Here is a 12,818-nt window from a genome sequence, read left to right on the forward strand (position 1 = left end):
GACACTAACCCTCATCATAATGTCGTTTTACACAAGGTATTGTAGGTGAATTCAAAAGGTTTGCTTTATATCAGAGGTCTGGAATCGTCCCCATCTAAAGGGCGGTTTTTGTCACTTTCCACCACATAGAATTATTGTGGAGCCACAAATCACAGCAGATCACAGCGTCTCAAGTTGATTTTGTAGTTTTGCTAAACGTTTCACGACTAATAACTTAGAATGAATATTGTTGTTTTATCTTTTGTAGCCATTTTAGAGTTTTTAACCTTTTTAGCCGACTGATTGAACGATTTGGTTGTTTGATCCATTTTTACTTTTGACCATTTTTTTGTTGTCATGTTATTTACTTTTAGCCATTTTAACCATTTGGCCTGTTGTTGGTTTTTTTTTTGCATTTTGGCTACTTTCTTTTTTCAGCCAATAATTCCTCCTGACACATATTTTTTTCCAGGTTTTGATCATATTTATCACTGTAGTTTTTTTTAAACAGCAATTTTAGCATTTTAGTTTAGCTTTAAACTCTCCAGTGATGAAGCTCCTGTCTTTGTCTTCGTGTGCAACATGTTTTGGGAAGGCAGAGTTGGGTTTTTGTTGTTTTCTTTTCGGGGGGGGGGGCTTGTCCTTGGTTTTGCGCGGTGACCTGACCTGCACTTCACTTCCAGGTCAGTTCCTCGTGCAGGTCTGCGGCGCTCTCAACAGCGTATCCCTTACAGGAGAGGGAAGAGCTGGCGCTCCTGCCAGTCCCTCTGGAGGCTCTTCAAAACACCGTCACCATGGACACAAACTTGACCGGGAAAGGCGTGAGTGAGCGCTGTGTGTGTGTGTGCGCGCGCGCGCTGTATGCAAGGGAAAAACCAGAGAGGAAGAGGAGGAGGAGGAGGGGTGAAGACTGGACCGTGTGTGTGAGAGAGGGAGGGAGGGAGGGTGTGCAGGTGCAGTTTGCAATGTGTGTTTAAGTGTAATTACATAAGCAGGATTAAAACCGACTGAAGTTTGGTGCAGACTTTGTGAAAAAATGCGCAAAAGTCCAAACTCGGAAGAAAAGCGCGTGATGACAATGTTGTCATTGACTCCGGCCGTTTTTTTTGCAGCCTGCAGCCGCGCGTGATTGACTGCCAGCAATCTGATCCAGTGAAAGGCATTGACAACCAATAGGAAGCGGAGTGCGGCTTGTTTCCATGGGAGGCCCCGTCGGGAGGCGATGCCAAGCCGCTCCAGCGACACAGTGAGCGGGGAGACGCGCAGGCAGCAGCCGGGGACCGAGTGTGGAGCTCCTGCAGCCGCTCTCTGGCGCTCTGCACGCGGAAGAAGGAGGAAGTAGCGTGAGCTCGCAAGGTAAATACCCGTACTTTAAGATAAATAATAAATATCCTCCTTCAGTTAATTTTAATACAACGATTTTTTTGGGGCGCGTTCTAGTTCTGCGCGCTGCGCTTTTACGCACGAAACGTGCAGATTGTAAACTCAACTTTTACGGCGTTCATGTGCGTCTAATCGATCGTCTCAGGCTTAAAAACAACACATTGTTTCCTCGCCACTGCTTATTTATCATTAGGTCTGCAATTCTAAACTTGTAAGCCTCCTACAAATCTCTGAACTTTGTGCGCATTTGTTTTTTTTATTTTATTTCAGAGTGACCGGGACGGGAGCGTGGACACTGATTCCTCCTCGCTTGAAGCCACAACTCAGCAGAATGAATGGATTTCACGACCAGCAAGTGCCTCACTGTACCTCCAAAGTGGGTGGGAAAAAAAAAAAAAAGTTCAGACTAAATCCGTGTGTGTGCTGTCTCCCACTTCCCAACTCTCATCACAGATGATGATGATGATGCTTCATATTTGTTTGTCTGTCTCCCCCATCATCTCTAATGTCTTCTCTTATTGTGCAGATCTGTTCTGCTCTTTTAATTCCTTCTGTTTGTTCTATTCTCCGTCTTTGTCTCTACTGTTGCCAACCCGCGTTTCTCCCTCAGGGACCATTTAGGTTTTTATCTAATCATCAAAGATAAACAGCCAAACAAGGTGCTCCCCACTTTACACCGTGTTATTGCTCATGCACCATGTTACCACTTGTTAATTATGTCTGATATGTGAAAGCACCCCCACCCCTTTGCTTTTTTTCTTGTTGCATGGGTCAGGCTTTAGAAGTGTGTGAAGCATCAATGAGCTGCTCATTCATTTGCTGTTTCACGTGTGCAGCAGTCAAGAACAGAATTACTGCTCCAGTGAGTTAAAAACATTGATTTGTTGTTTTTCTTTCTTTCTTTCTCTCTCTTTTTTTTTTTTTTTTTTGCAGAAGCTGCTAGAAAAGACAACGAGCTGCGAGAGGCCGGCAAATGACAGAAAGAGAAAATTCATTAAGTCCGACCTGGCTCTGGACACTGAAGGTAGGCGGCAGGACAGAGGCAGAAGTTAATTTCACGGCTCCTAAACATTTAGCAAAATTCAATTGGTTTGCGGCCACCTGTGCTGCTAACTACAGAATCTCAATTACAGCACAGCGGCCTGTGATGATCCTCACAAGCCTCTGTCAGTGGTCAGAGACACAAATTGACTTGTTATTAGCTGCACACATGCCCACTGAGCTCCAATGGCTGCCATAATGAAGTCGGTTGTTTCTGATGCTTCTCCTGGGCTTTGACTGTTGTTTTTTTTTTTTGTTTTTTTGTTTTTAAACTGCTTTCAAACCTCTGCTTTGCTTTCTCCCCACCTCTTTCATTCAGAGCTTTTCCAGGACCTCAGTCAGCTGCAAGAGACTTGGCTGGCAGAAGGTGAGTGTTTTAAAATTGGGGAAAAAAGGAAAAAGGAGGAGAGAGATGGGTAAAAATGGATAGGAGGTTGTTGGGGAGGAAGGGGAGGTGGTGGAGGAGGAGGTGGAGGAGGGAGAATAAAGCTGCCTGGAGTTACATGCCTCGCGTCGCAGTCCAATTAAAAGCCTGTGTGGAAGAGGCACCTTGTGTGTCATGCATACATTAGAGACTGTGAGCGAGGGGTCTTGAGGGAGACCGAGGAGGCTCTACCCAGAGAGTGTCATCACAAATTACCAGGAGAAGGCTCTCCGACGCTCACTGTCTCTTCTGCTTTTGGCAGGAGCTAACGCGCTGCACGCCAGCCGCCACCACTACCTCCACCAGCACTCTGCTGTAGCCTACCAGCTCGCTCTCTCCCTCCTTCCCTCCCTCCCCCCTCGCTCTCTCTCTCTCTACTACCTCTCAGCACACCTCTCTATCTCCTCCAGCTGCACCATCTACCTTCTCTTCTTCCATTTCATTCCCTGGCTGCAAAAAAAAAAAAAAGAGAGAGAAATGGATCTATGATTTTTTTTTTTTCCTCACAAACTTCCAAACTCTCAGAGAAACATTTTTTTTCTGTTAAACATCCATCCATTTTTTTTTTTTTTTTTTTTTTTTCCTCTCTCTGATGGCAAGACTTGCTCATTGTGGTCTAACTGAGACGTGATGCTTCAGGATTTAAGCGCCAGCGTCCTTTTCCCACCGTGTCTGCAGCACCGAAGTTTTGGTCAGTGGTGATTTGTTTGTCCGTCGTGTTTTTGTTTTGGCTGTGTTTGGATGTGCATGCCTGCATGTCGCACTTCTTTTATTCAAATGTCACCGAGACGTAACTCGCCTCGGTGTTGCATGAAATCAGAAAGTTGTTGAATCGGGAGGAGAAAAAAAAAGGGGGAGTTTCGTGTATAAAGTGAAACAGGTTAGACTATTTGAGTCTGTTTTTTTTTTTTTAACTGCTGTTGGGATGTAAAAGCAGTAAAAAAAAAAAGAAGGGGGTTAAAGTAGTTTGCATGAGAAAACTACAACAAATTCAGTGTTTTAAACTGAAGAATTGGTCAATTACTTTGTGACAAGGAAAGGCAGCGTCTTCGCTGCACTTCAACTGATTTGATTTGTATGTTTTACTCAGAAAAAGCAGGTTTTTTTTAACATTTAAAGTTGCTTAAATTTGAACAATAAAGGTAGAAATTCAGATTTATCAAAGATTTGTTGAACGATCAAGTCTTTGTCGTGTGTGTTGAGTTGAAATACGGTTAAATGTAAACGCTTGCACGTCACTGAGGCTTTAATATTTAGCTTTTATTGCAGTTTTATTGAAGTCCAACATGTGGCAGTTTGTGATTGCAGAGTTTTTTTTTTTCCTCTTTTGTTGGTTTTCTTTGCGCAGTAAAACACTCCATGTCATTTTTGAGCCGCGCACACGTCGTATAGCCATAACTTCAGTCTTAAAGCGGAACTCTAAAGTGTGCAATCTAACTGAATCAACTTTAATACTTTTTTTTTTTTTTTTTTTCCTCCAACAAAAGATTGAGTCCTAATACATCCACTGGGAAAGTGTGGAGGGAAATTTTCACTTTGCGCCCTTCACACAGCCGTAAAGAAAAAAAAAAAGACTCAATCATTTATGGGCCCATCTATTCTTTAACACATTTGAAAAGCGCTCGCAGTGCAATCCAACGCTCTTAAAAAATGAGAAGTATTCTTTGAAACTGAGATTGGAGGAGTTGAACCGACTCCTGAGCAGCAGCAGCAGCAGCAGCGAGGTGTGAGGAGGCGTCGCGGCACACACACACACACACACACACTCTCACACACACACACGCGCGCACCGCAGGGTGTGTAAAAAGAATAAGACATGATTTTAATATTTCAGCATCTCAAAGTGAGAAAAGAGACGGCAGCTGATAAGGTATTACTGTTAAAGATTACATTTCTGCCTGTCGTGGATCGATGTGCTGATGTGCGCTTCAGGATTGTAGATTTAATGAATGACTTCCTGTCCATTAGGGGCAAAAAGAAATACCTTCTCCTTTCGGAGATTTATTAGTTCAGGTAATTGGAACAAGGGGACGAATTATGAGCGACAGACTGAATTTCCGACTGGCGAGACTGAGAGGTCGGGAGGTTTGTCAATGACAGGTGTATATCTGAGCCCCTGAAACCACCACAACCCTCCTTCTGCAGGCACCTGTAAGGCTCCACTCAATCCAGGATTAAAAAAAAATAAAAAGCCTTTACCTCAGGATTTAATTAAGTTTCTTCTTCTTTCTTTTTTTTTTTTTTTTGCTTTAACTTTGTTAGCCCGCTGATTTATCTGTTAAATTCTGGTGCAGATACCATCATTTGTCTTGTAAATCAGTGCAGGCAAAAGAGGAAATTTGCTTAAAATGAAGTCACAAGCTCGTCTGATAGTTTCTGACCTCGCGGGTCTTTTTTTTTTTTTTCAACCTTTTACAACCTTTCTTTTTATATCCTCTCAGCGTCCTTCCAGTTTTTGTTTTTTTTTTTTACATTTTTTTTTTTGTGAATGGCGGCAGATTTCCAGCTCTGCCGTTCTCCACAGGAGTTTGTTGCAGAGATCAGCTGGCTCATTCACAGTCTGAGGCCGGTGACTCATCCATCCTCAAACTTCCTTTTAGACGCAGAAACACTGCTGCTTTCTTTCTTTCTTTCTTTTTTTTGTACTCCCCATTTCTCATCTCGGTGTCGCTTTCCAAGTTTGTGCAAAAAAAAAAGAAAACAGCTTGTGACCTGCGTTTTTCATTGTTGTGCTACTTTGGCAGGTTAGGATGAGGACTTTCCAAGGTTTCAACTTGAGTTATCATCTCAGGACTTATCTGTAAAGCCACGTATTCATAACATATCCTTACTTGTGTTCTCTTATGACCTCTTTAACCTTTGCCAGACTATATAAGAGCATCACAGATTGAAAACCTAGTGTGACAAAAGGCTTTGACACTTTGAAATCAGCACATTTAAATCACGAACTGAAAAAAAAATTACACATATTCAACCATTTCCAGAATTCAAAATCATCTAGATTAGACATATTTACTTCAAGATCACTAGAAAAGATTGGAAACACACAATAAAGCACTTTCTCACTATATTATTTCCAAAAAAACACGATAAATCTGACTTTTGAGAAGCATTTGATGCACACTGTGATTAAAAATGACACTATCATAACTCAATGTTTGTCATGACCATTCAAGCATGTGTCCCATATTTCTTATTTATCAAATCATAACTATATATTTGTGAGGTAATATAGCCATTTGCCCAATGAAGGGTTAAAAAAAGCATGTACATCCAAGACTTCTTTTAAAACATTGTAAAGGTGGAGCTAAATTAAAACCTGTCTTAAAAAAAAAAAAAAAAGCTCATTACTTAATTAAGCTTAATCTGTACTCCTACTACACACGATTCATACACATAGTACCAAACATGAAATAAAATATCTTGTCCTTTGTTAAAATCTAATTTATTCTCTTTTGTTGTTTCTGTGTGAAAGTTTATGGTTGTGTAAATCTGGCAAATAGTGTTTGTTGTTGTTTTTTTAATTTCACAATAAAGGCATTATGAGTTATTACTGATGACCTTTCAGGGTTAAACTTGTCTTTGAGCCCATGTATTTCTAACGTATTATTCAGAATTTGAGGGTATGACCGTTTTAGGAGCACACAGGTCCCACGCTATGCAGAACGCAGCTCCTCGTGACAATAAGATCCGGTTGATATTTTTATGCGATTACAAGCGTGAGCTCAGCCAACCTGCCTCCCTGAAAGCTTTCGCTGCACTCGATTCCCCTCCACGTCTTTGTTTGCTCTCTTCACCCGCTTGACATCTTTCTGTAAACACGCCGAGATTTCTCCTCCCTGTCTGTTAATTGTTTACTCCCCTCAATTCACACCTCTTGTGAAGGAAGAATAAAACGACCCTGACCACATCAGGAGCGACAAAAATGGAAAATCAGCCTCTATTTTTTTTTTTTTTTTTTTTGTGATGATCTCCAGACATGTCAAGGCACGCCACTGATCTCGTGATAATGAGGATCCACCTCATTGTGTGTATAAATAGACGTGCTAATGACACATTTAAATCTCTCTTTTTTTTTTTTTTGTGCCATTTGCTGGCGAGGGTGGAGGCTGACGGGGAACGTGGCGAGCCGTAAATATAAGGCGATATAAAGTAATTGGGGCTGGAGGGGAGCGGGCTTCATTATCTGAGCATTAGTGGCGAGTGCAGGGGCGTTTTGAGGCGCAGGTGAGGCTTTGGAAAGGGGGCCGGAACAGACCTGACTCGGTAGGTACAGGTGGATCCAGCAGTGGGGAGGAAGCCAATTAGATGCGGTTAACAATGGGTGTTTGGCTGCTGGCAAAGAGCGAGAGGCGAGGCTGCCGGGCAGTCAATGGACGAGGCGACCTCAGGAAGTGGACTGGGGAGGTGGACGGTCACCTGAAGAAGGGCAGGGTCTCTCTGTCACACTGGACTTTGTTAGAAAACTTCACTGCTTTTATTATCTTTATTAAAAAAAAACCAAAAAAAAAACCCACTGATCACAGCATTGATTGCATCACATTTTCTATTTATTTCTGGTGTTTCAAACACTTTTTTTTTTTGCTATTTGATGTCACATAAAGCAGATTTAACCACCAGTAAAGGAAATAATGATATTAAACACTAGTTTGATTCATGTTTCCTCTTTTTTTTTTTTTTTTCCAACTAATGGTGTTCATTTGGGCCCAAACAGGTTTTACCGTGATGGTTTTCCTGGTTTAACGAGTGAAATTCATGTCAGAGCAGCAAGTGAAGTGGACAGAATTTAAAAGAAGAAAATCATGGAATTTGTTTGTGTGTCCGATCAACTATCAAAAAATAATCACGCTGAATTCACACAATGCTTTTCAAATAACTTTCCACACTTTAAAACATTTTGTTTCCCATAATTTAATAGTTTGAAACAGATTAGACTTTAAATACATATAATTTGATATATTTACAGCATTTTTAGTTGTTTTCCTGAGCTAAGAATCCATGAAAAACTAAAATAATTTCCTAAAATCAGATTTTTTTCTTCTCTATACTGATATTTCTTTTTTTAAGATGTGCCTGGATATCCAGGATGGCCAAGAATAGATAAATATATGCAAATATGTGTTCTCATTATAATTGATTTATCAGGTTTTTTCTATATTCAAGGATGGGTTAGTTAATCCATAGCATGAATAATAATTGCATAATAATAACTTTATAAATAAGACGTAAACTCATACAAACAACACAAACCAGTGTCCTTTTATAACCTTTCAGTTATTCAAAATGAAACATTACCAACGAATAAGGGGGAAAAAAGTAAAAACCGAACTACTTCTTTTTGGATTTTTTTTTTCTTTTCTTGTAAAACACATTTTTCGTGTTCTTGGGCTGACAGCAGAGGCGAACAACGCTGCGAATGGGGCAAACTAACGTCCCCGGAGACTGTTTGCTCCAGGATGGTGGTGGTGGGGGTGGGGGGAGTTGGGCGCTGTGTTGTCCATCAACATCAAAAACAATCACCTCCTTTCTTCTTCTTTCTCTTCTTCTTCTTGTTCTTCTTCTTTCCTGTGTTTAGCTCAAGTTCCCGACAATGACGAGCAGTTTGTTCCAGACTTCCAGACTGAAAACTGTGAGTAAGAGACCCTTTATTTCTTTTGTGTGTGAACATCTGTGGTGTTTCTTTTCTCTTTGCTCGGTGTGTTTGTACTTTGTGTGTGTGTGTGTGTGTGTGTGTGTGTGTGTGTGTGTGTGTGTGTGTGTGTGTGTGTGTGTGTTTATGTGTGTGTGTGTGTGTGTAATTTTCCACGTCTCTCAGTAGCCTCACCTCTTGCTTGCACTGTGCTCTCTGGAGGGCTGCAGCAGTCTTGCGGGTCTGCAGACAGGTGCAAGGTGGGTGAGGAAGACGAGGAAGAGAGGGGCGGGCGGGGGGGGGGGGGGTCTCTCCCTCTCAATCTGTCTCCCCCTCATGAACCTCTGAGATATTATAGCACTGTGACTTATTTGCATAAGGAGACATCAAAATATTGTGGCTGATTTTTTTTTTTTTGAAGTGATATTTTTAACTCCCCGGCTTGTAAATTGACAGCTGTTTTTCCCAATTTCTTTTTTCTTTTTTTTTTTTTTTTAAATCAAATCTTTAAAAAAAAAAAAAAAAAAAGTGTTCCTCCCCGACCTTTCCTCAGAAGTGCTTTTTGTGCCGAACCATCCGGTGTGGCTACATTTTTCTAAATCTGGCGGCGTGATATTAGTTACGACTACATTTTCTCCTCTTCGGTTGAAGGATGGTTGGCCTAATCCTCACTGGGGATTTTACAGCATGAAAGAAAACACAGGTTGTTTTTGTCCTCCTTTTTTTTTTTTTTTTTTATCGATAAAATTAAGAGATTCGGTTTCAAAAATACTTCCTGAAAGTTTGAAAACATCTTCGAACGTGAGGTGCGGTGCACATAAGGTGCTTCTTCACCTGGTTGTGCCTGGTGGTTCTTTTGCACACGTTGTGACTGGTGACTTGGCACTTGGTCCGATCCTGGAGGAAGTAGTGCCAAGGTGGGGACAGAAATTGAGTGAGTGGAGCTCAGTGGGACTCGGAGCAAGCACATGTCTTTCAGAGGAGCCAAAATGAACTGAAAATGAAAAAAAAAAAAGAGAGAGAGCGAGAGAAAACAACCTGCAGGTCCTCTGTGTCCTCAACGCCCTTTAACCTGGAAACAAAGCTGAAGAAGAGGCAGAAGTTAGGATTCAGCGTCAAAGATTATTTAAAAAAAACAAACAGACAAGCTCTGAAACAAAAGAAAATGTCACGTATATTCAGTAAATTAAAAGATTCAGTGATGGACGATGAGATAAGAGTAGGTTATTTAACCATGTGTGACCCTGAAATAATCCAACCGATAATATTTTATCATCTAGATTTAAAAACAGATTAAATTACTGGTTTTCTGAACAATTTCTGGGGGAAAAAAAAACAATTACACTTAAAGTCCCAGTCAGAATTCAGGCCAGTTTAGAAATAATCGTGTGACTTTTGAGTTAATTGCATGAGTCAATAGTTAAATGTTGAGTTTACAGTTAGTCATGTGAGTTTAGATCTAATCATGTGATTTAAAAATTTACTTGTGTGTGTTTCGAGTTAATTGTACGGGCTTAGAGTTAATCATGCGAGCTTAGAGTTAATCGTGTTATTTCTAGAGTTAATCATGAGAGTTTCAAGTTAATTGTACCAATTTAGAATTTAGAGTTTTAGCAACAATCGTGCAATTTTTGAGTTAATTATGTGCGTTTAGAGCCAATCGTCTGATTTCACAGTTAATTGTTGAGTTTAGAGTTCGTATTAATGCTCGTGAGAGGACAGTTGGGTTTTATTTAGATTTTTATTGGACATGTTTTGTCTGGTCTGCGTGTGGAGAGGTTTTACTCTATGGCTGCATGATATTGGGTTTACGCGTCATGTGCGATAACATTGTTATGCTTTGGGATTGTTCTTCTAATACGCAGTGCTCTTTCTCGTATTTTACACAAGCTCCTACCCGGCTGGTTTTGGTATTTTTCCCATCACATGTACGTCTTCAGTTGGATCTCAGAGAAGTGAACTTTCTTGTAGGTAGTAGAAAAAGTGTGTGTGTGGGGGGGGGGGGGGGGGGGGATACACATTTTTACCATTAATGTAGAAGTTAGTATAACTATCGGCCTATTTTTTCAAGTTAAATTGCATTTTTGTTGATTATTGAGTTTTAATAACAATTTTAAGGGTTCCCTGTGTTTAAAATACTTTTAAAACAATAGATTTTATTGCTTCTGGAAGCTGCCTTAAATAATATTTAATCTTAGTAGAGATCAAAAAAAGTTCAATAAAATTGACATTTTGGACATTTCACACCTAACGACCACCCTGCTTGAGCTACAACGTTCATGCAAAATCCTAATTGCTTATTAGTGCAGCAAATCTGAATTCATATCTCTTGATATTTATTCAATTTCATCTCACTATCACATCTCTCTACAGGCAGATGTTAGGAATCTGAGATATGAACAAAAAAGAAACCATCTTTATTTTAATGGCAAAGCTTAATTTTAGAATGAATCAAAAAGATTTATTGCCTGCTGATGGCATCACAGTGAGTATAAGTGAAAACATGGATTTTCCTTTTACGCCGTGTGACCCTGAAATATTAACGCAAGTTTGTGTTGGTGGTCTGGAGTGTGGTGTGGTTGGATTCACTGTCTTGAAATCTTCTTGAATGTGAAAAATGTATACACAATGTAGCTTTTATACATCATATTTCTTCTAAAAAGGCAAATATTTACGATTAAAGTTGCAGTTGCAGCCTGATTATTTCAACCTGAATCATTTTCTTTCAGTATATATATATTCATTAATAGGTGTTTTAAATAAGAATGTCTGGTGTTTGCTCTCAAAATCTACCTTCAAACAGTATTTTGATTCACTGTGGCTCCAACACAAGTGAATTTTTTTTTTACATATTTTTTATATTTTCACACTTTTGGACCAAATAACTGTCGGTGCAAAATCCTCTAATACTAATTGTGCAGTAAATTTAAACTTGTATCCTCTGAAGACATTTATTTTCTTCATTTACAGCTATAGTTTTGAGTCAAAGTATTTTTTTTTTTTTATAAAAGCAGCTGTATGAGTTGATGAGTCCAACAGAATCAGCATCAAACCCTGGATCGGTGTGATTGAGCGTTTGTTTGGGAGAACCAGAGGTCACCAGGACTGTCCTGTTGTCCTTCAGAGGTAGCCGGGGTGGGTGGCCGCGGTGGCAGGAGACTGCTGACCATCTGAAATGTCCTGTTGGCAAAGCCGCAGCAGACTGGAGGGGCACTAACAGATGGCGGGGGGGGTTGAGGGCACCGTGGTTGGGCGCTCGAGCAGGCGTCCCAGCCGGCAGCTCTCCCATATGGGTTTCACTGAGCCGAGAAGAGAGGGGGACGGTGGAGAAGGTGCATGGAGTGACGAGAAGTTGTAGACGAGACGAGGTTGAGCGAAGGTGGAGCTTACAAGACTTCACAAGATGGATAATTATATTTTTCCTCTCTTGAAAAGACCAAAGACAAATCGATGTTGTACTAATGCCTTTGTAGGAAACATCCTAGAGACAAACATACTTTTTCTGCGAGCTGCAGTTAAAGCTGAAATGCTATAAAGTGTCACTAAAGTGAATCGCACTGTTGCCCATTGGTGCCCAAAGAGTGATATTTTATTCTTTGAGGAGCATTTATGAATACTGATAGATGTTCATGAAAAAGCTTTATTCATTATGGTCCGACAAAGAAAGTGGTGGACCCAGTGAGAATGGTTTTATTTCAGGGTAAAACATTTTATCTGCAAAGTATTTGCAGTTCCAAGTAATTTTTAAGACATTTTACCATATCAAGAACGGTTAAATTTACTTTACGAACATTATGAATCCCTGAAGTTGCAAAGCTGTGAGCTACCCAGCTAATGTAGTAGGCTAGCCTGTAGATTAGTGTTATTATTTTGATGAAAAGTGGTCATTTTGATCCTAAAATATACCATGATCATTTTTAAGGTGGTTTTTTTTTCACATTAGCCGAACTTCAAGCATAGCTATCAAATGTAATGTAACATTAGGTGGTAGCATTAGCACAGAAGGATCATTTTAAGATTATCTTAAAGCCATAGCAGGTGATAGTTAAAAAAAATTTATTTCACATTACGACTGAAAGAATAAGAAAGCTTCTGTATTAAAGATGCGTTTTTTTGCATGAAGATTAAGATATTTAGTTTACTTAACGTTCATTGTTGTCAGTTTTAGTCAAAAGTCGAGATAAGATGTAAGATTGTTAGCATGCTGCTAACTGTTAGCATGAAACATCAAGTTTTAAGACTCAGAGAATCTCCTCTGTTGTTAAGTGAAAAGAATGAATCAGCTGAAAAAAATTTTTTTAGAAGACTGAACCAAATGAGACGGAAGAAATATGTTTGTTTCAGGCTCATTGGTGAAGAATA

At 40.0% G+C, this 12,818-nt stretch overlaps 1 protein-coding gene across 4 annotated transcripts in view; it reads left to right on the top strand.

Moving 5' to 3' along the window:
- Positions 1-1,265: 1,265 nt before the first annotated feature.
- etv1 (ETS variant transcription factor 1) overlaps positions 1,266-12,818 on the top strand; it is a gene marked incomplete at both ends in the record, with an annotated part of 28,163 nt that continues 16,610 nt past the window's right edge. For 2 of the 4 annotated variants that reach the window (XM_080472390.1, XM_080472392.1), the window contains 2 exons: positions 3,458-3,518; positions 8,403-8,456. In XM_080472390.1, coding sequence (XP_080328516.1) covers positions 3,458-3,518; positions 8,403-8,456 — 115 coding nt within the window. Of the gene's footprint in view, positions 1,336-1,632; positions 1,739-2,295; positions 2,387-2,722; positions 2,771-3,457; positions 3,519-8,402; positions 8,457-12,818 lie in introns of those variants that run through there. The other 2 variants (XM_080472389.1, XM_080472391.1) reach the window with 2 other exon arrangements.

Source organism: Lipophrys pholis (genome assembly GCF_963383615.2).
Source record: "Lipophrys pholis genome assembly, chromosome: 9".
Classification (NCBI taxonomy): domain Eukaryota; kingdom Metazoa; phylum Chordata; class Actinopteri; order Blenniiformes; family Blenniidae; genus Lipophrys; species Lipophrys pholis.